Genomic DNA, 23,924 nt, shown 5'->3' on the forward strand with positions numbered 1-23,924 from the left:
AGCAGAGCTTTTGTTTGAGAACGAGTTCTGTTTGTTATTTTATTTTCTATCATTTCTATCTTTATCTTTATATAATTATAGATTTATATTTCATCAGTGACGCAGTCACACACTTTCTCTAAAACTCTCTTTCATGTATTTTACTGAAATCTCCGCCTTTTATTTTGAAAGTTCTCTGTGGTGGTCGTCCTGTGGTGAATTTACCGGTGATTCTGAAAAGTCCGGGTCTCAGTCTGCGGGTCGACACGACTCAAAGCTTCTCCGTGAACATCTGCACACGGTCTGAGGATTCTGGACTCTTGTGGACTCTTCATGGTTGTTTGCGTCTCCAGGTGAAGAATCATGTTTCAGATCGTTCTACTGCTGCTCGGTGAGTTTTCGTTCGCAATTCTTCAGTGACGTCACAGTTTACCTCATGAATTTAATGTTTGAATTCAGTTCAATCAGATGAAGAGTTAGAGCTCGATGATCGACGATCGATCTGTGAACAAAGACAAACTTTTGTATTTGATTAAAAAAAGCACACGTGTAAAAACTGAAGAACAAAGAAAGAGTCGATCAGAGACATAATCGGAGATCAGATGATTTGAGTGAATTCGAGGATTAAATCACGTTTAAGTTCACTTTTACTTCATGTCGCTAAAAACTTTGAAGTTGATTATTTACCTCACGTGATTAAATTTAAACTTAATGAAATACAAAAGCTTTGAAACCCTCAATCAGGAATATAATCGGATTAAATGTCACCTGATATTTATCAGAAAAAGTAAACTTTTAAAACTCGATCGCTCTATTGTCCACACACGCTATGTGTGTGTGTGTGTGTGTGTGCGCGCGCGCGCCTCCGCGTGCGTTTACACCGGGAATCCACATCAATCACGTCAGCTGTGATTCATCATGAATGTCTCAGAGTTCCTTCTGCAATCAAAGTAAGGGGCGGGGTTAGGGGCCGCTGTGGGTGGAGCTGCACCTCAGCACTCTAATCCTCAGAGTTAGTTATCTGGATAGATCATTAGATTAGAATTCATCAGATGATGTTGATAGAGATATATAATCAGATTTCATCATCAGACAAAGTGTATGTTAACATTTAATCAGATAACATCATCAGACAAAGTGTATGTTAACATTTAATCAGATAACATCACCAGATAAAGTGGATGTTTAATCAGTATGTTGACATATTGAACAGCTCATGTCATCAATGCTTTCAGTTGCACAGGTGTGTACCTGTGCTCAGGAGGGCGGGGCCTCTGTGGGCTGGGACACGAATGATGTCATTGTCCCAGAGTTCAGTGACGTGTGCACCGAGGGCAGCTGTTACCCGGCAACAGGAGACCTTCTGATTGGCCGAGCTCCCCAACTGTCGTCCACCTCCACCTGTGGTTTGACCCGGCCTGGACCATTCTGCATCGTCAGCCACCTGCAGGTAGAGTCAACACACACACACACACACACACACACACACACACACACACATGGGCGATTCTAGAGTCTGTTGGGACCCCAAGCAAAAATTCCCAGGGGGCCTTTCCCACCAGTATTCATCACCATTCTGTTATAAATAATCTGACACCAACGATGAAAACAAAAGGTTTTTATTCCAAATGAAAAAAAAAAAACACTGAAAAACCTTTTTAATGAAATATTTTTGAAAATAAATAATGTGAAAATATAAATATATAGAAGATTAAAATACTGTAAATAACATTAAAAAAACAACCTTGGGGGGCGCTGTTGAGCTTTAATGGAGTAGGACATGAGTTAGGAGGCTGCTGCCGATTCCGATTAAAATTGTAATTCATCCGTGCTTTTTGGTCACATATGTGTCTTACTCCGCAGTACTTTTTGTTGGGAAGTTTAGCTTTGGACTTGCATAAAATGTCTGGAAGAAAGGCTAAAACTTGCAATACTATTCAGACACAGCTGAGACCTGGTCCGCAATCCACGACCACATCCTCGAGTGAGCCTTCGGCTCCTGTAGAGGCATCGCTGAGGAAAGATATTGCTGATATTTTTAAAAAATAAAAAAGGAGCTCCAGGATGCTCTCGGGGATGTTTTGTCTACTATCCAGCTCGACTTGCAGGCGGTGAAGACACAGCTGGCGAATGATAAAGCTTCTACCGATGCTACCGTGTCCAAGCTAAAAGGTACCGTTGGAGAGATAGAGAACACACTCACCGAGTGCTCCGATGACATTGCCAAGTTGAAGACTGCTATCAAGTCCCTCACAGCTAATGTAGCCAAGATGGAAAATAAATGTGATGACTTGGAGTCCAGATCACGGTGTAACAACATTAGGATAGTGGGAGTACCAGAGGGTCCCGACACCTGTACCACTGCTGCTGTAGCCGCCTTACTGAAGGAAGCTTTCAATCTGGTAAAGGAGCCGCTTTTGGACCGGTCCCACTGGACCCTCCAACCCAAACCCAAGCCCGGTTATCGTCCACGAGCCATTGTGTGCAGATTTCATTATCACGGTGACTGTGTTGACATTTTATGCCACACTAGAGAGCCTCAGCAGATTAAAGTCAGAGACCTGACCATCTTAGTCTTCCCCGACCAAACCGCCAAGATAGCTCGGGCTCGGGCTGCATTCAATGAGGTCAGGTTCCAACTACGTGGCATTGATGGTGCTCGGTATGGTCTGTTTCATCCTGCGCGACTTTGCATCACATACAACAGGGTTGAGTTTGTGGACACACTGGCCTTAATTCTCCACCTGTGCAGTATTCGGTGGTTTTCTGGTTTGTTGTGCTAACTGGGTTCGTATCATATGCCGTGATAGGGCTGTGTCATATTTTGTATTTTTTGTATTATTTTTTTTTTGTCCTTCAGGTCAGATCAGCACTTCCTCGTTTTATGGTCTCTGCATTGGTTTGTACAGGACTTATGGTGCTTACTGTTATTTGTTATTTGTATTTTCACGTGCTTTACTGTATCCGTCTGATCTATGTGGAAACGTGGTTTGTGTTATTAAGGCGGTCATCTTTATTGTTTTCTTTGAGTGTTAACCTTTTAGTTGAAACAATATTTGGTAATGTGAGTTTATTTTCCTCAATATTTTGTGTTTATTAATACGCGCATACTAAAGTGTTGAGTTGGCGGGAGTTTTTTTTCTCTCTCTCTTTTTCTCTCTTACTTTTGTTTGTTCTGCGTCGTCTCTGGGTTGTTCAAACACTATCATGAACAACTTTTGGTTATTGTGGGGAACACTGCTGTCTCCTTTGTTCTGTCGTTATATGGGGACTTTGGGTGTATTTATGTTTTGGGGTATGTTGGGGGGAGGGTGTCCTGCCTCAGCTCTCTAAACATTTGCATTTTTTTTATTTAAATGGTTAATGGCAATATAGGTCCCAGTATTGCTGGATCAGGCACACCTCTCAGATTTATTAGTTGGAATATCAGAGGTATGGGTAATCCTGTTAAGAGATCTAAGGTTTTTACACACTTGAAAGATTTTGAACTCTGATATAGTATTTTTACAGGAGACTTACCTTCGTAATAAAGATCACCATAAGTTACATTGTCCTTGGGTAAGTCAAGTCTCCCACTCAAACTTTAATTTCGAAAGCTAGAGGGGTGTCATTCTAATTAACAAAAAAGTTCACTTCTTATCCACTGATAGGAATGGCAGATACCTTATAGTTGCTGGTACCCTAATGCAAAAAAAAGTTTGGTTGTTAAATGTATATGCCCCAAACTTCGATGATGTTGAATTCGCTAACAGATTGCTGAGTAACATCCCCTTCTTGAATACTCACCTGCTGATCCTCGGAGGGGATCTAAATTGTGTTTTTGACCCAGTATTGGATCGTCTAATCCTCGTAATCTGACTCAATCTGCTATGTCTAATACATTCTCTGATTTTATGAACCAGACTGGTCTTGTTGATCCGTGGAGATTTCGTAACCCCTCTATTAAAATGTTTTTCTTGTTTCTCCCAAGTACACCATTCGTATTCTAGAATTGATTATTTTTTTTATTGACAGTACTCTTAATTCTTGTGTAAATTCTTTTGACTGTTTAGGTATTGTAATATCTGACCATTCACCTTTATTATTAAATATTCAAATTTCTAACTACAAACGTAGCCCACCAATTTGGAGATTCAACTCTCTTCTTTTGGCAGACAAAGAATTTTGCGAACTCATTTCTAATTCAATTGTTGAGTTCTTGTCTTTCAATCAAAATGACTCCTCTTCATATTCATTGCTATGGGAGACACTTAAATGTTACCTGAAAGGTCATATTATTTCTTACTCTTGCTCTTTCTAACAAAAATATTAATGCTAGGCTTAAGGAACTTACTTCTGCGATCAGTACCCTTGATCAAGGATATGCATTGAACCCTTCTCCAGAACTACAAAGCAGTGTCTTGATTTGCAAGCATAATTTGATCTTATTTCAACTAAAGAGGCAGAGCACTTGTTTTACCCAGTCGAGGCTCATATTATGAACATGGCGACAAGGCAGGTCGTTTACTGGCTCAACAGTTATGACGACAGGCCACTTACCGCTTGATGCCTAGTATAAAAAAATAAAGGAATGGCTCAGTGGTCAAGACTGGTACCCTGTGTGCGAAAGACATCATGGTCGCAAGTTCGACTCCACCCCTGGCTGATTGTACTCAATCCCATTGTAAGTTGCTTTGGATAAAAGCATGTCTGCTAAATGATATGTCATGTAATACTACAGACCCCTTGGTAATTAATGCTATTTTAAATAATTTTATTCTTCATTATAAATCTGAATTTCCTACAGACAACACTAAAATGAATGACTTTCTTCAGAACCTTTCGAATCGTGTCATTGATACTAATACTGCCGGACAACTGGACTCCCCACTCCCTTGAAGAAGTTGCAAATGCAATTAAATGAAGAAAAATGATTGTGTATTCTTTTTCCACACTTTGGGGAGTGTTAAGGCCTCCAGAGTCCCAAATATAAGTATTAAAATGATTAAAAAGTTGATTTCGCAATACATAATACATAGGTATGGAAAGCATACTAGGACAAACTAAAACGAAACTCAAAGGTGTAAATGGGCTAGATAAATAATACAACAGAAAAACAGTAAACTTTCCTACAAAGCTGCCCCAAAATTTAAACATTAAATTTGTTCAACAAAAAGGGAAGTCTACTCATTACTTGGGTTAGCATCTTCATCATCTTCCCAAGCTTGCAATCTCACCAATTGTGCAACAGGGCAAAGGTAAGTTTGCCCTTTGATCTTCACCTCCGCTGCTCTGACACGGCCATCCATGCCTTGACAGACTTTGACTAAGTGCATTTAGCATTCCCTCCACTTCAATCAGCACAGTTTGAAGTACTTATTCTGGAACTGTTTGATTAGTCAACAGAACTTGAAGAGCTGTCTTCACTGATCTTACTTCAAACTCCCAGGTGCCTCCGAAATGTGGCAACCCGGAGGGTTACACCGAAACTCAGTTTCTTGTCCTACCAGCTTCTCTTTGATGGAGGTTTCCATAGCTTCAAAGTTTGCCTGGAGTTCAGCTGCTCCTCCATGAAGTTTGTTCCTCTGTCGGATAGTATCTCGAGTGGCTTGCCACGGCGTGCTATGAACCGTTGTAGGGCCATCAGCAAGGCATCAGTATCCATACTCTCCAGCAGGTCGAGATGCACACAACTAGTAGTCATGCATTTGAAGATGATACCCCACCGCTTTTTGATGCGTCTGCCCACCTTGATGTTGTAGGGACCGAAGCAGTCTACTCCAGTCGACCAAAATGGTGGGCTTGAACAGTCGAAGCCGTGAAGGGGGTAGATCTGCCATCTTTGGTATCTCTGGGCCACCTCTGGCACTCCGACCAGCTATACTGGTGTTTCCTGACTGATTCCCTTCCTCGCAGAATCCAATACTTCCTACGTAGCTCACCAATCACTCGTTCGGGACCAGTGTGGAGTTTGGAGTCGTAGTCTTTGATGAGAAGACGAGTCACTTGTGTTTTGGATCTAGGATTATGGGATGACTGGCGTCTGGATCTAGACCCTCGGCTCTCCGGAGTCGTCCTCCAACTCTTATCAGTCCGGTGGCCGTGTCATATTCAGGAGCAAGCATGAACAAGTACCAGCAGCTAGAGTCTGTACCTCTTCCGGGAAGCTATCCTCTTGAGCTTATTTCAGGACATGTAGCGGTAGGGTAGAGTGGGAGTACTTGTTTGCAGTTTTAAAGAAATTCGGATTAGGTGATAAATTTATTTCTTGGATTCACCTTCTTTATTTGTCCCCTAAAGCCAGTGTCCATACTAACGATGTTAATTCTGATTATTTTGCCCTTGAACGTGGAAGTCGCCAAGGTAGTCCCTTGTCACCTTTGCTCTTTGCCATCGCTATAGAGCCTCTGTCTTATTACATTAAGATCTTCCTAAGATTTGTTATTGTGTATAACTGATCCTACACTTTCTATCCCTGCTGTTTTAGCTATTCTGGAGAACTTCAGCACCTTTTCAGGTTATAAATTAAATTTGGGGAAAATGAGTGTTTTCCCATTAATACTGCAGCTTGTCATCTTCACCAGTCAGATTTACCTTTTCAGTTTAGTCCATCAGGGTTTAAATACTCATTAACGTGACTCGTTCTTTATCTAGCCTTGCATCTGCTAATTTCACTCCCCTTATCTCAAAGATTACGTCCGATATTCAAAGATGGAGTAACCTCCCCCTTTCATTAACTGGCAAGATTAATGTTGTTAGAATGAATATTTTACCAAAATTTCTATTTTTATTCCAGTCAATTCCTCTTTTTCTGCCAAAATATTTTTTTGACTCACTGGACACGATAATTTTTTCTTTTCTTTGGGGGTGGGAAATCTAGGGTTCGTAAAACTTTACTGCAGAGATGCAGACTTAGTGGTGGACTTGCATTACCTAATTTTCTAACTTACTATTGGGCTGCTAACATCCATAAACTTTGCTATGAATCCTCTTGGTGTAATTTGGAACTATCATCCTGTAGAGCAGTGGTCCCCAACCACTGGGCCGCGGCCCGGTACCGGTCCGTGGATCAATTGGTACCGGGCCGCACAAGAAATAATAAATAATTTCCGTTTTTTTTTTAAATTTATTATCCAAGTATGAGCAATCTTTTATTTTGAAAAACCTTTTATTTTGAAAATAAAAGGTTTTGTCAAGGTAAAATTGTCAAGCGTTGACCGGTCCTTGGTGATAAAAAGATTGGGGACCACTAGTGTAGAGGATCTTCTATTCCTGCTCTACTTTATTCCTCTTAACCTACAAAACCTTCTCTATATACTGATAATCAGGTGGTTCTTAACACACTCAAGATCTGGAATCAATTTAGACGGCATTTTAAATTTGTAGCTGCATCTTCCTTGGGTCCTTTAAATAACAACCATTTATTTCCTCCATCACTTTCGTACTCGACATGTTCTGTGTGACAAGGGTATTACACAATTCAACCATTTGTATGTAGATGGTGTCTTTGATAGTTTTGCCAATTTGTCATCTCGCTATGCCCTCCCTGTAACTCACCTGTTTCGCTATTTTCAGACGCAATTTTGTCACTGTTTCCCTAATTTCCCCTCTTTACCTCCAGAACAGCGATGGGAAACCATGCTATCATTTGTCCCTCATCAAAGAGGAATAATTTCCAAGTTGTACAATATTATATTGGGTTTTGGCAACCACTCAAATGCTAAACTTAAGTGTACATGGGAAGAGGAACTGGGAATACAAATACGGGAGGGGTCCTGGGAACAGGCCATAGTGAGGATACGATCTACCACCTCTTGTGCTCGTCTTGGACTTATCCAATTTAAGGTCTTATACAGGGTGCATTTCTCTAAGTCTAGACTATCTAAACTGTATCCAGAAGTGGAAGATTAATGTGATAAATGCCACATTTCTCCTTGTCATCTTAGCCACATGGTTTTTCTTTGTCCTGATCTGAAAGGTCTCTGGGTGGATTATTAGGGTTCGAGCAACTCTGTTGCAAGAACCCTATTGTAATCGTAAGGATTCTTCTTCTTCTTCCGATTCTTCAAAGTAAATCGCGTTTTTGAGGCCCTGAACATGCCCCAAAACTCACCAATTTTTGCAACCGCATCAGACCTGGTGTAAAATTTATGTTTATTAGTGTTTCGGGGAATGTGCGTTAAAAAATGAAAGTGGGCGGGGAAAATAACTGCTCCACCCCCTAAAACTTGTGGGCCTGAGGATCACGTTTAATGTACATGCACGAAACTTGGTACATACGTTCCTTAGGTCGGGATGGTCTAAAAAGTCAGAGAAGCCTATGCTCTAAAACGAACAGGAAAGCCGCCATCTTGGATTGATTGTTTGCATTTTTTGCAGATTTTGGCCATTTCACACCAATGGTATTTGAACGAACTTGTCCTAGAGCTTTCATGGGATCACCTTTAAACTTGGTGAGGTCACTGTGGACAAGTTGGTGAAAATTAAAATGTTCCGCCACAGGCAACAAAACTCTTATAACTTTGCGATAGAAGGTCCCATCTCAACCAAATTTACTAGGGCTCATGATGGACCATGGCTGAAGAAGTCTATGCAAAAACTGGCCATTTTGAGAACAGCGCCTCCTGGTGGTAACAGAAAATACAAAAAATACACAATTTTGGTAATAACTTTTACAGAGTTCATCGTATCAAACTCAAAATTGGTGAAAACATTCAAAACATACGGTAGATGATGCGTGCTGAATATGGTAACAAATCGTTCAATGGTGTTGCCATGGCACACTGCAAAGGATTCACTCAACTGAGTGGTTTGTTCATTCATTTTCATGCAGTACCTGTCTTCACCACATGATGGAGGCAGCTGCATACAAATCTAAATGAAAATATTCCATGTCAAAATCAGCGCACCCTGGTGACGGCAGACGAAATTACATTTGCAGTTTTTCATGCTGCTCTAACAGGGATTGTTGTATCCACTTGAAACTTGATATGTGAGACCTCAGACCCGTCTGGAACATGTCTGTAAAGGAAGACCTCCCTACAGGAAGTAGAACTCCCGATAACAGGAAGTAAAGTCTAAAATTGTCCGATCTTCACGAAACTTGATATGTAAGTCAAGGGACCGTCCCTGAACACGTTTACGGATACACCTTTCACCCAACAGAAAGTCGGCCATTTTAAACAGGAAGTGCCCTCTAACTTAGCACAGGGACGCTGAAACTAGTCCGAGCTGAAAATACTATGACTGTAAATAACTAGTACCGCAAGCGTTGAATGAACGGGAGATGAGCTAGAGGACGAAGTCTGCTAAATATCCTGCTATCTCTCGGTGGCTTGAATTTCCTTCGGGATCAATAAACTATCTATCTATCATGTTTTTTTTTTAAACTTGAGAAAATTAAATTTATGATGACAGGATGTACAGTCACATTGGTTTTTATGTTACGGTTTTTACACAATAGCAGTTTATGTTTTGTACTTTTTTTTGGGTTTTCTGATTTTGTAATGATTGTGTGTGGGGTGTGTGGGCGGATCGCTAGAGTGACACACTCTAGTGAGATTCAGCAAAATAATCACCCAAAATTTCTAAACAAACTCTTCTCCTGCCCAAAATTTCCAACCTACACAGACATCAAAACGTTGCCATGGTTGTCCTCTAACACTGTGTGTTTTCATGTTCATATGACTTGTAGTTTTTCTTAAAATCACCTCAAAGCGCAGAGAATTCTGGTCACAGCCTCCATTCACTTACATGTTAAAATGTCTGCTTTGGAGTTTTGGAAAAACCAACCCAAGGGTGATTTCAAAACTGTGATTTCTCTGTCAATTTACACCCGTTTGTCACAAATGAAAAGCCTCCTGATGCTCACAAACCAAAAATTGTATCTCTATCATCAACCGTTCTTGAAATATGACAACTTTAAAACATGCTGTTTTCTCTGCACACCCAAACTTTGGCGTGTAACTCCTCCCACAGTTTTGAGAAAACCCCCACACATGTTATATCAAACGTGCAAAAATCGCAGAAAACTGTGAAGAATTTCCACATACACATGAATAGGAAACGGAGGGGCTTGTGAATCTCTCTCTCTCCCTCTCTCCTTTAAAACTTGGTGTTTTCATCTTGATGTACTTCATCTTTTAAAGGTTCAATCCTTTAATCCTTTACCAGCAAAAGTCCTGCACCCGACGATACATGCCGCAAGAACTGCAGGCACGCTCGAAATTTCGGCACGGAATTGACTATCTAGTTGTTCTCCTTGGGCAAAGCTTTAAATATTGATTGCTTTCATAGCTTAACACTACCTATTAACTCTTACACAACTTTAGTTACAGAAAAAGTTGTTTTTCCATCCAAATCACTCAATACATTTTGTACCTTTACAATAAATACTGCATAAGTTAATTAAAAGTGTCGCATATACAGTAAATAGCTGTTAAGGGGGCTTCAATGCAGATATTACGATAATACTCCATCTCATCCATGCTTCATTATTGATACCAATGAAATGACAGGATGCCACATTCGCGTAAGTTAGCGTTCTGATGCTAATGTTAGCCTGTGCCCCATGTTATGTTATGATGATATCATTATCTGTGTCAGCAGCGCCACTTACCACTGTCTTTTTTCTTCTTTCTCTTCTTACTACCTGACTGATAGTTCCTCTTCATTTGACTTCAGCTTCATTCAAACTTGCAGAACGATAACTTCACACAGGTTAACGTGCGGTGGGATGATGGGATTGACGTGGTGCCCCTTTAGGGAGGTTTCCTACTGAGATGTCATTGCAAATCACCTGTTGTTGTTTAAGGGGGACGGGGATACGTCTCATTATAATATTTTTTGTTGCCTGCCTTGCCTGTTTACAATTTCCCTAGTTTAAATGTTGCTAACAGCTAATGCTCCTCCTGTGACCCCGCCTTCATCTGTGTCTCATTAACCAGGAGGAGAAGAAATGTTTTGTGTGCGACTCAGCGATGCCATACGACGAGCGGACCAATCAGACGAGCAGCCACGGCATCGAGAACGTCGTCACAACGTTCGCTCCAAACAGATTAAAGACGTGGTGGCAGTCTGAGAATGGTGAGCTCAATCTGATCATGTCATCTCAATCCAGATTAGAGTTTTCTTAAATCTTTTTTACATCACCATGGAAACGTATGCTGGTCTGGATCACCTTCTGTTTAGAGGTTCAGTTTTCACTTGAATTCATCCATTCATTCATTCATCATCAACATGAATCAACCAGCTGATCTGATCTGAGCTGATCTGATTCCACTCACATGTTCAGACTGTAAACAGGTGTCATGTGACCTGTGATCATATGCAGGTGTGGAGAATGTCACCATGCAGCTGGACCTGGAGGCGGAGTTTCACTTCACTCACCTCATCATGACCTTTAAGGTAAGTGTTCCATCCTGATGCATGAGGCAGGTTTAATGTTAACCATTCATTGGTTTGAATGAATGAATGAATGTATGAATGACTTGGTATTGATGTCATCATCTAGGTGCTAGCCATTTGTTCACCTGCTCATCTGGGGTTATGGTGAGAGGATGAATGAATGAACAGTAATGAGAACATGAGATTAACAGTCAAAAACGTTTCCTTGCAGACGTTCCGTCCAGCTGCCATGGCGATTGAGCGGTCAGCTGACTTTGGTAAGACGTGGCAGGTTTATCGTTACTTTGCGTACGACTGTGAGACGTCGTTCCCCGACATTTCCCATGGTCCAATGCAGAAGGTCGATGATGTCATCTGTGACTCACGTTACTCTGACATCGAGCCGTCCACTGAAGGCGAGGTAATTCAATCAAATGTAATGTTAATAACTGTTAATAACCGAGTGAGTGAGGGGAAAAATAAAAATAAAAGAGTTGACTCAACTGTCCTGTATCCTAGTCCACGTTCTCATTGAATTCAAAAACCCTTGTGTACGCATTCAAAGTCATCCATAGCTCTGCCCCACCATAGCTGTTCTCAGAACCACGTGTTGTGATCCTGTGAGTCAGAGGTCATATGTTTGGTTTTGTTCAGGTTATTTTCAGAGTACTGGACCCGGCGTTCAGGATCAACGACCCGTACAGTCCCAGGATTCAGAGTACGTTGGATCACTTATTGACCTGTTTGTGACCCTCTATTGAACATTTATCAAATATTTATTGATTGTTTTTTTTTTTCAGACATGTTAAAGATAACCAATCTGCGTGTTAAGTTCACTAAACTTCACACGCTTGGAGACAACCTGCTAGACTCTCGTATGGAGATCAAAGAGAAGTATTACTATGCCGTCTACGACATGGTGGTGCGAGGAAACTGCTTCTGCTATGGCCACGCCTCTGAGTGCGCCCCTGTCCACGGAACAGGTTCAGTCCTGGAAGGCATGGTGAGTCCTGGTGATGCAGACACAGGGTCAGAGGTCAAACTTGTTCACTTGTTGATGATGATGTCACTGTGTGTGTGTGTGTGTGTAGGTTCATGGTCACTGCATGTGTAACCACAACACCAAAGGTCTGAACTGTGAACGCTGTCAGGACTTTTATCATGATCTTCCCTGGAGACCGGCAGAGGGACGCAACACCAATGCCTGCAATAGTCAGTCTCTAGTTTCTGTTGGTTTCTAGTGGTCTTTATTGATTGGTTAAATCCATCACGTCATGGACAAACAGTGGACATGTCTGAGTCCGTCTTCTTCTGTGCAGAATGTAACTGTAACCAGCACTCGGACTCGTGTCACTTTGACGCGGCCGTGTTCATGGCTTCAGGAAACGTCAGCGGTGGCGTCTGTGACAACTGTGGACACAACACAGCGGGACACAACTGTGAGCAGTGTCAACCATTTTACTACCAACACCCAGAGAGAGACGTGAGAGACCCAAACATCTGCCAGCGTGAGTCTGACCTATGACCTAATGCTTAACCCCGCCCTCCAGGAATTCACTGACTATTAAATCTGAAATGTCCTCTACTGTGTAGCATGTAACTGTGACCCTGTTGGATCTCTGAATGGAGGGTCATGTGACCCGATGACTGATGTTGTCAGCGGGCTGATCGCGGGTCAGTGTCGCTGTAAAGTCAACGTAGAGGGAGAACGCTGTGAGCGCTGCAAACACGCCCACTATGGTCTGAGTGACGAGCCGGAAGGTTGTAAAGGTACAACATTAAAAAATCACAAAAACATGTGTTTCAGTGCGAGTTACTCTGCATGTAACAGTGAATTGTGTGTCACATGATGCAGCATGTACCTGTAGTCCACTGGGAACACTTCCTGGAGGAAATCCATGTGACCGGGAATCAGGAAGTTGTTTCTGTAAACGTCTGGTGACGGGACGGGACTGTGACCAGTGTGTGGTAAGAAAATACACAACAACACAACCTGTAACCAGATTACGGAGAGGACTGTAACCAGATTATTGAGAGGACTGTGACCAGTGTGTGTGTGGTGAGAAAATACACAACAACACAACCTTTGACCAGATTACTGAGGTAGACTGTAACCAGATTATTGAGGATTGTGACCAGATTACTGAGGTAGACTGTAACCAGATTATTGAGAGGACTGTGACCAGATTACTGAGGTAGACTGTAACCAGATTATTGAGAGGACTGTGACCAGATTACTGAGGTAGACTTTAACCAGATTGAGAGGACTGTGACCAGATTATTGAGAGGATTGTAACCAGATTACTGAGGTAGACTGTAACCAATGTGTGGTAAGAGGAGAGAGAGCGAGCACCAGTGAATGTGGTCTGTGGTTCAGATGTGAAAAGAAACTGTGGTTGGATCAGGTTTCAGGTCTGAAATCATGATCAGATTACATGAGTCTGTGGGAGGTGATGTGTATTTATGTGTGTGTGTGTGTGTGTGTGTCAGTCTGAACACTGGGGCCTCAGTAATGACATGGACGGCTGCAGATCATGTGACTGTGACCTTGGAGGAGCCGTCAACAACCAGTAAGTTTATGACTAAATCAAACACGCTAACAATTTGCTAATCTGTTCTGACATGCTCCATTTCCTGTGTGCAGGTGTGATCATGTGACGGGTCAGTGTGTGTGCAAAGATCACATGTTTGGCCGACGTTGTGATCAGGTGGAGTCTGGATTCTTTTTTGTTGCCTTGGATCATTATACATATGAAGCGGAGGATGCCACATTTGGACCCGTGAGTCACTCTGAGTCACTTTTATCCTTTGACCTCTGACCTTCTGTTCACCTGTTTTTCTAGGGAAAACAAAAGTGATTAAAAAGTGAAATATATATATTTAAAAGTAAAAAATAAATATTTAAAAACATGTTCGAGTGAAATGAGTGAAAGTGATTTGATGCCATTTTAAGCTGTAACCATAGATATAAATATATTTAATGTATGTTTTCTCATCTCTTTAGGATGTGACTGTTGTGACAAGGCCACACCCACAGGATCGCAGTACCACCTGGACAGGTGTGGGCCTGGTCAACGTACCAGAGGGCGCTTTCCTGGAGTTCACTGTGGACAACATCCCTCACTCCATGGAGTATGACATCATCATCCGCTATGAGCCTCAGGTACAAAGCTGTCAGCTGACAGGTGTCAGGGTGTAAGGTGACAGGTGTCAGGTATAACCCCACCCACCAGCAGAAGTCAAACCACATGAACAATGAACAGAAGCCACTGCAGATTCCAGTGTTTGTCTTTTCATGATTATTAAAAAGAATATGTTTAAAATGTGATGCAGCTTCCTGACCAATGGGAGGAGGTTCTGATGACAGTGATGAGGCCTGAGCCAATCAGAGCACACAACCGCTGTGTTAACACAGTTCCTGATGATGACAACCAGATGACTTCACTTCACCCTGGCTCACGGTAACATTCACGACTGTTTGTAACCAATGACATTATTAAATATTGTGACTGTGACCACGTTTACAACTGTGACCCAGAAACAACCGAACAAATATAACCATTACAATTAAGGACTGACTGAGTGGACATTACAGGACTGACTGAATCACTGCTGCGTTCAAGACCCTGTTAAAAGCTAGTGTTTAGTGAAACAGTCTTGTGTAACTGTCCCTCTTCAGGTACGTGGTTCTTCCCAGACCAGTGTGTTTTGAAACTGGTCTGAACTACACGGTCCGTCTCAGTCTGCCTCTCTACTCTGCCCTCAGTGATGTCCAGTCTCCATACACACTCATCGACTCGGTGAGAAAAACAGGAAGTTTCAGCTGCAGATTTTTCAATTGTAATTGATTGATCAGAGATTGTCAGTCAAATGTTTTCTCTTCACAGTCTTGAATGAAGTCTTTTTTAATTGTCAGATTGTGTTGATGCCACACTGTAAGAACCTCGATGTCTTCACCACCTTAGAAGGTGGAGACTCTCACAGAAACAGTGGCTGGGACACTTTCCAACGTTATCGTTGTCAAGAGAACAGTCAGGGTGTCATCAAGACGCCGATGACGGACATCTGCAGAAACTTCATCTTCAGCATCTCTGCCATGTTACACCAAGGAGCTAAAGGTTTCTTCTTCTTCTTTATTTCCTGTTGTTTTTGTTCTAATGTTTACGACCGTTTCCTCACAGTCATTGTGTCTCTGTCCCACAGGGAATGTTTACTTTGTTTGAAGTGTTTTTATCTGTGTTGAAATCCACAGAGTGTCAGTGTGACCCACAAGGTTCCCTCAGCACAGTGTGTGACCCCAGTGGGGGTCAGTGTCACTGTCGTCCTAACGTGGTCGGTAGAAACTGTGACCGATGTTCTCCGGCCACGTTCCAGTTCGGACCCAATGGCTGCAGAGGTGAGGACACGATCATCCAATCATTGTCCAGTCCAAGGGTGTAGGTTTGTTTACAAGCCTGGTGTGGACACTGGTGTAGACATTGTTCAGTTTGAGAGGTTAAAACCCCCCTAAACCCTCTAATGTTGCTGCTGATTTGCCTTGTTTTTGTTGACATGATGCCTCTCTGTCTGTGATTGGTTCACTGAAATCCGCTCACTCACTCTCGTTCTCCCCTCACAGCATTCACACACACATAAACACTTGTCCTGTCTATATTGGTGGGGACAAAATGTCTCCAGTGTCCAGACACAAAACTACGCCTTTGGTCCAGTCAGTCAATACTGATGTAACAAATAATGATCAACATAAAACAAAGATGAATGAAAACCCTCTAAACCTATTCCTTTTCTGTGTTTGATATGTCTGTTTCTTTTGTGTGTGTCTGTGCAGAATGTGAGTGTGACCCTCAGGGTTCACACAATCAGTTTTGTGATCAGCTCAGCGGACAGTGTGCTTGTGTGTCGGGCACATATGGTCGGCAATGTGATGACTGTCTGCCGGGTCACTGGGGTTTTCCCGCCTGCCGACCCTGCTCGTGTAACGGTCACGCTGATTCCTGTGACCCGTTCACCGGCTCCTGCATCGACTGCAGGGACCACAGCTCTGGATACAGCTGTGACAGGTGACACTTCACACACAATCATGACTGATTCTCTTCATCACATGTTAAATATTTCTTTGTTTGCCTTCTGACTTCCTGTCACATGCCTTTTAGATGTCTGGATGGTTACTATGGTGACCCAGTCTTGGGGTCTGGGGACCACTGTCGTCCATGCATGTGTCCTGATGGCCCTGGCACCCACAGACAGTTTGCAGGAAGTTGTTACCAAAGCAACGAGTCCCAGCAGGCGATCTGTGTCTGCAACACTGGATACAAAGGTTAAAACTTCTCACCCTGAGCCCCTGAACCTTAACCGATGCTAAACCCTCTAAACCTGAACAGATGCTGAAAACTAAACCCTCTAAACCTGAACAGATGCTGAAAACTAAACCCTCTAAACCTGAACAGATGCTGAAAACTAAACCCTCTAAACCTGAACAGATGCTGAAAACTAAACCCTCTAAACCTGAACAGATGCTGAAAACTAAACCCTCTAAACCTGAACAGATGCTGAAAACTAAACCCTCTAAACCTGAACAGATACTGAAAACTAAACCCTCTAAACCTGTTCATGCACAGTGTTTGACATGTCAGTGTAACGTTAATGTTAATATAAAACAACAAGAACACATCCACTCATATACAACAACTGATCCCCTGAATCTCATTTTGAGTCGTTAACTTTTATCAATAGTGTAAAAAAAGTGTGTTTAATTTACAATCATTTAAAAGTAAAAATACAAAAAAGTCATAATAATTGGTGCCTGTAACTGTCCTCAGGTACTCGTTGTGATGAGTGCACCTCTGGTTACTATGGAAACCCGGGCGAGCCAGGTGGCCAGTGTCAACCCTGTCAGTGCAACAACAACATTGACGTGTTGGAGCTAGAATCCTGCGACGCTCGTAGTGGCGAGTGTCTGCGCTGCCTGTACCACACTGAGGGTGTCGCCTGTCACCGCTGCAAACAGGGTTACTATGGAAATGCTCTGCTGCAGGACTGCACAAGTGAGTACACAACTCCGTTTCCATGACAACCCTCTCCATTGTCATGATCTCAGCGTGACATGAAAACCTTTTGTTCAGAGTGTGTGTGTAACCAGCTCGGCAGCGATCCCTCCAGCCGCCAATCATCTGGAGAATTTGAGTGTGAGCGCAGCAGTGGTCAGTGTCAGTGTCTGTCAAATGTGAGGGGTCAACACTGTGACCGCTGTGCTCCAGACACCTGGAACATGGGCAGCAGCAGTGGCTGCCAGGCCTGCGACTGTGACCCCAATCATTCATACGGGACATCCTGTGATGAGGTAAGGAAGAAAATGAAAGGTACGAAGTCACTACGATGTGATGTTGGAGGGTGGAGTGGCTCAGTGGTTAAGACCGGTACCCTGTGTGCGAAAGACGTCATGGTCGCAAGTTCGACTCCACCCCTGGCTGATTGTACTCATTTCCATTGTAAGTCGCTGTGGATAAAAGCTTCTGCTAAATGACATGTAATGTGATGTTGATGAATATTATTTGTCATCATAAAGGACAATTTCACCCTTTCGTGTTGTATGAAATGGTTTGATGTTATTTACTCATTAATGGATTATTTGATGATTTTAAGATGAGATAATCCTTTAATGTTTCCATCCTGATTTTCAAATAGTGTTCTTTGACAGTAATATGTTGTTGTTTATAAACTTTGTTCTACTGATGTTGTTTCATGGACAGATCAGTGGTCAGTGTTCCTGTCATCCAGGCTTTGGAGGAACAACGTGCACCGAGTGTAGAGAGCTGTTCTGGGGAGACCCAGAGGTTAAATGTCATGGTAGGTGAAATATTCACCAAACATATGAATTGAAGTGTTGCACATTATCTTCACTTTTTAAGCTTTTTGGTTTTTTTACAAACCATTTGACTTATTATGTAATTGAAGAAGTATGGAGCCCAGGCTCTGTCTGCTGCCGTCATGTGATTTAACAAACCAGATGTTCCCAGAGCCCCAAAGACATGCTGAGTGGAGACAGAGAAGACAGAGACATGAAAAAGAATAACAATGAAATGAGGGAAGATGAAAGAAATGGAGTGAAACACACAGACTCCAGCTGTGTCTGAAACAGTCTGTTGTTTATGGAGCTGAAGAAACTTCAACACAAACCAGATGTTGAACACACACAGATGTTTTTATTAAACAGGAAGTTTGTCTCAGACTCTTCCTGTGTGTGTGTGTGTGTGTGTGTGTGTTTGGTCACATCCTGACCTGCAGACATTTGATCACATGGTTTTTACTTCATGGCTCCTTGTTCCTCTCCTCCACGTGCAACATATTTATACTGTAATATCAAGTCCATACTGTGTATATTCTTCTAACTGTCTATAAAGTTCATTCTATTTTAACCTTTTTTTATATTCTAAGTGTTAATATCTTTTATATTCTTATTTCTTTCTTTCTTTGGTAATGCATGTTTATTATTTCTTCTCTTTGCTGCTGTAACACTGCGGGTCAAATAAAGGACTATCTTCTCTTGTCTTCTTCCCAGCATGTGATTGTGATCCTCGTGGAATCTCTGAACTTCAGTGTAACAGAGTCAGTGGTCAGTGTGTGTGTGTGGACGGAGTGTCAGGACCGCGCTGTGACCTCTGCGCCCGCGGATTCTCAGGAAACTTCCCCGACTGCCATCGCTGCCATCAGTGTTTTGCAGAGTGGGACGACGTCATTGGTCAGCTGACCAATCAAACACATCGCCTAGTCAATAGGGTCAATGCCTTGAAAGCCAGTGGTGTGAGTGGACCCTATAAGAAGTCCATGGAAGTCATGGAGAAGAGTGTCACTGACCTCCAGATCCTCCTGAACCAGAACCCAGCTTCACAGCCACTCACTGAGATCCAGCTCCTGCTGCAACAGGCCGGGTGAGATTATTTTTAATTACTTTTTGTTTCCATCCTCCTCTGGTCCTCAGTCCAGGCTGTGACCCTGTGTCTTCTGTTGTGTTCCTCAGTGACCTGATGACGTCTCTGACCCAGATGTTAAACCACACAGAACAGACTCTGATCCAGGTGAAAGACCAGGACTCAGCTGCTCAAACTAAACTAGACTCTGTGACGTCAGATGCTCAGAAACTGGAGCAGACGGTTCAGGAGCTGCTGGATCAGGTGGAGTTCATCAAAAACTCTGACATCAGAGGTAAAGAGGTGGAGTCAGAAGTCAGGGGGCGGGGCAAATGAATGGATGATGAGGGCAATGGAAAGTGAAAATCATATGTAATTCATCCAGTCATGTTATTATATGGATTTTACTTGTATTTGTTGTCAATCATCTGCTAATCTGTATAAATTTACCATCTGTTGCCAGGGGCGACGGACAGCATCACTAAATACTTCCTGCAGTCTCAGACAGCTGAAGCTCAAGCCAACGCCTCCACTATCAGTGATGGCAGCAGCGTGAAAATGTCTGCCACTGTAAGGAAACTGGCAGAGAAGAAAGTGAATGAAAGCAGAGAAGAGTTCCTCAGGAGACACAGTGAGCATGCTCAGAACCTGGACCAGCTGGCAGGACAGCTGCAGACTCTGGACCTGTCAGAGATCAGCCACAAGGTAAGAGAGACAAGAAAGAATTGATATATGATCCTAACCATCGTCAGTAACACAAATAAACTGCTGTATTTGTTTTTGTTTTGGCCGTCTAATCTAATCATCTACGAGACATTCATCTATCCACGCTTTTAAAACTAGCCGGAGCTATGAAATCAGCCAATCAGAAGCAAAGTCTTGTCAACAGGGGACTCGCTTCTCGGCATCTCTGTGCCACTTGAACAGCTGTCGACTTGTAATCTTTGTTTATTTTCTCTGCTTTGGTAAAACAGCTGAGACGCTTATGTTTCCTCCACCAGTAGTTGAGAACCTGTGGTACAACGACTGGTGTGAACAGAGACGCAGAACAGCAGAGCAAACCTTAATAATCACACCACTGCACTCATGAAAGACAGCATAACTTCAACAATTCAACAACAACAACAACAACGTGTCTTTCTTCATGACATTAGTTGACTGTTCTGTTCTGGAATATTCAAGTTTTAAAACAAATGAATCAATTGAACTTATTCTTCATTTTCATGGTCTCAAGTATCTGTATTATAGTCTTTATTATATGTTATGTTATAAATATGTTATTTTCGTGTCACACTTCTGGATTAGTTATAAGATTCATGTTTTATGGCAATGTAAATCAAAATTTAAAATCATATTGTTTTAAATTCCACTTCATTCTTGTTTTGCCTGTGTGGTCACAAACGCACACACACACGAACACACACACACAGACTTTTGCTTTCATCAATGCATGATGTGTTGAATTGAATGAACTTGATGAATTACACTGGTCCTTACAGACATGTGGAAGTCCATCACTGGGTCAGGATCTGTGTGTGTCCTCTCCCTGTGGAGGTTTGGGCTGTGTGGGCTCTGACGGTCAGAGCAGTTGTGGAGGTGAAGGATGCGATGGCGTCGTGGCGATGGCCAACAGTGTATGGAGGAATGTTCAAAAGTCAGAACAGGAAATCATCGATGCCATGGGGGAGGTTGAAAAACTGTCAAAGATGGTGAGTGTGACTGGTGTCTTCTGTGGTTCAGTTCTGTGGTTCAGTTCAGAGCTCTGGTGATTTGTTGATGTGGGATTTTTCTCCAGGTGTCAGAAGTGAAGCTTAAAGCAGATGAAGCTAAACTGAATGCTCAGGATGTTCTGATGAAGACAAACAGGACCAAGCATAAAGTGGACCAGAGTAATGAGGAGCTGAGACATCTCATCAGACAGATCAGAAACTTTCTAACACGTATGTTGTCAGTCTTCATTCTGCTGTGTTAACACCTGTAACCCTAACTTCACTAACCACAGCACCAACACATGTTTTCAGATGAAGCCGCCGACCTAGAGAGCATCGAGCTCGTAGCCAACGAGGTTCTGCAGATGCAGATGCCGACAACTCCGGCTCAGCTACAGAACTTGACGGACGAGATTCGGGAGAAAGTGGGAGAACTCGGTCACGTGGAGACTATTTTGCAACAGAGCACTGACAACATAGAGAGAGCTGAGAACCTGCTGAACCAGGCCAGGCGAGCGAGGTAAGGTCTTCATGTCCATCCACAAGTTATTTGTAATTTATTATTTATAATGATCTTTAATCATTATCAGTCAAATAAAGCCCTATAATAATGATCGATGAACTATTGTTGTCCCATTTCTAACTTGCTGTGATGTCCAGTGAGGACGCAGCTGATGTGAAAGACTCTGCAGAGAAGGTGAAGCGAGCACTGGAAGAAGCTCAGAGAGCTCAGAGTTCTGCCACCAGTGCCATCCAGCAGGCATCCGCCAACGTGCAGCACACCAACAACCTGCTGTCCACGGTCGGTACTGACCCAGCACTTCACTCACATGGAGTGAAACATGTGTAACATGTAATCAAAATATGATCTGTCTCATATTAACATTTATGTGATTGTGTTCATGTTACACTGAAGCAGTGATGTTTTGTCTCTGCTGCTTCCTGTGTGACATGAACCACAACATAACCGTCGATCTTTGATGTTTTTAGGTGAACTCTGAGACGGCAGAAGCTGAGCTGAAGCTAACCAACGCCACCCGGAGGCTGCAGAAACTCGAGCACGATGTTACGTTGCTAAGAGGCAAGGTTGTGAATGCGACTCAGAGCAGTGAACAAACCAATAAGGACGCAGCAAGCATTAAAGTTGTAGCTGAAGAGGTGAAGAAAGTGAGTGTCATTCTTTCATAGAATCAAACATTCACATTTTCAGTTTGGCTTTGTCATGATTTTCTCATGAAAACATCCCTTTTTGTTCAGGATCTGGACTCGGACCTGAAGGAAAAGTATGCCACAGTAGGACAGCTGATTGGTCAGAAGGCGGGGGGCGTGGCTGATGCCAAGAAAAGGGCAGAGTCCCTTCAACAGGAAGCCAAAGAGCTGTTATTGCAGGCCAGCCACAAACTGCAGCTGCTGAAAGGTGACATCACAGTGACATCAACTACATCACAGTGACACCACAGCGACATCACAGTGACACCACAGCTACATCTCAGCGACATCACAGCAACGTCTCAGCGACATCACAGCAAGTCTCAGCGACACCACAGCGACATCACAGTGACATCAACTACACCACAGCTACACCACAGCGACATCACAGTGACAACACAGCTACATCTCAGCGACACCACAGCTACATCTCAGCGACACCACAGCTACATCTCAGCGACATCACAGCAACGTCTCAGCGACATCACAGCAACGTCTCAGCGACATCTCAGGGACATCAATTACATCACAGCGACATCAACTACATCACAGCGACATCAGCTACACCACAGCGACACCACAGCGACATCACAGTGACAACACAGCTACATCAGCGACACCACAGCGACACCACAGCGACATCACAGTGACAACACAGCTACATCTCAGCGACACCACAGCCACACCACAGCGACACCACAGCGACATCACAGTGACAACACAGCTACATCTCAGCGACAACACAGCAACATCACAGCGGCATCACAATGACTATTGAAATAACAGCAGTTATTGATTGTTGAAATAGCACCCCCTGCAGGAATGTTCACACATGTGTTCTGTGTTTGCAGATCTGGAGAAGTCGTACAAAGACAACCAACAATCTCTGGAGGTGAAGGCGGAGCAGCTGGTGGAACTGGAGGCTGCAGTCAAACAGCTGCTGCAGGACATTAGCCACAAAGTCACTGTGTACAGCACTTGTCTTTTCTAGACTGTTTCAGGAATAAAGTGACTGTTTATATTTTCATTCAATTAAAAAAAAGGTTCCCACCATCTGACTGTTTCTTTTATTTAAATATGTAATGAATCAGTAAAAGCTAAAGACTGACCAAGACTTATACATTTTCCCCAAACATTTCATACAAGTGAAATGGTTTCAGGTCCACCTGGATTTAGCAGGTGTTGACAGAAAGTTTCCCAGTCAAAGAACCGTTAATATTAATGATAATTAGTGGACTCGATCCCTGGACTGACTTTTAAAGGACTTGAATCACAGAATCGGACCAATTTATACTCACAGATTAAACACGGAGCAACATTTACAATCGCATTCATCATCACACAAAACCTTAGGATCAAGTATTTACATACACACTTATTTAAAACATTACATTATTATTATTATTATTGTTGTTGTCTGGAGTTTTCTCTCACTTGTTTTACGACCATTCTGACGTGTCAACATATGTTGAACTAAAAACACTGATGTAAAATGTCTTCATTCATCAGTAAAGTTCATTTCTTTCATGCTGCTGAATAACATTAACACTATTTTATTTACTTTGATAATATTACAAAAGTACGGAGCCCCTAAAGGGACATCGGAAAAAAAAAACTAAACGTTTCTGGTGCACACGAGATACTTTCTCGTGCGCACCAGAAAGTATCTCATGCTCACGAGAAAGTATTGTTTGCGTGCGTGATGTCCGCGAACGCAGTTTTTAGATCATTTGAGTCGTGAAATTAGTCATTTAGA

The 23,924-nt window shown here is 42.6% G+C and overlaps 1 protein-coding gene across 1 annotated transcript; it reads left to right on the plus strand.

Annotated features, from left to right (window-relative positions):
- Positions 1 to 128: 128 nt before the first annotated feature.
- lamb1a (laminin, beta 1a) lies at positions 129 to 23,221 on the plus strand. Its single transcript, XM_058645389.1, has 33 exons — positions 129 to 370; positions 1,215 to 1,429; positions 10,905 to 11,043; positions 11,291 to 11,364; positions 11,576 to 11,764; positions 11,998 to 12,061; positions 12,144 to 12,346; positions 12,435 to 12,555; positions 12,663 to 12,851; positions 12,937 to 13,113; positions 13,199 to 13,311; positions 13,834 to 13,913; positions 13,988 to 14,123; positions 14,348 to 14,506; positions 14,677 to 14,804; positions 15,023 to 15,143; positions 15,260 to 15,461; positions 15,596 to 15,739; positions 16,172 to 16,403; positions 16,497 to 16,660; positions 17,163 to 17,387; positions 17,466 to 17,683; positions 18,093 to 18,189; positions 18,902 to 19,271; positions 19,361 to 19,545; positions 19,714 to 19,955; positions 20,750 to 20,959; positions 21,046 to 21,190; positions 21,272 to 21,479; positions 21,620 to 21,761; positions 21,950 to 22,126; positions 22,217 to 22,376; positions 23,020 to 23,221. Exons 1-33 carry the CDS (start codon positions 343 to 345, stop codon positions 23,157 to 23,159), a joined length of 5,397 nt encoding a protein of 1,798 aa, XP_058501372.1. The 5' UTR covers positions 129 to 342; the 3' UTR covers positions 23,160 to 23,221.
- Positions 23,222 to 23,924: the final 703 nt, after the last annotated feature.

Source organism: Solea solea, chromosome 12 (genome assembly GCF_958295425.1).
Source record: "Solea solea chromosome 12, fSolSol10.1, whole genome shotgun sequence".
Taxonomy (NCBI): domain Eukaryota; kingdom Metazoa; phylum Chordata; class Actinopteri; order Pleuronectiformes; family Soleidae; genus Solea; species Solea solea.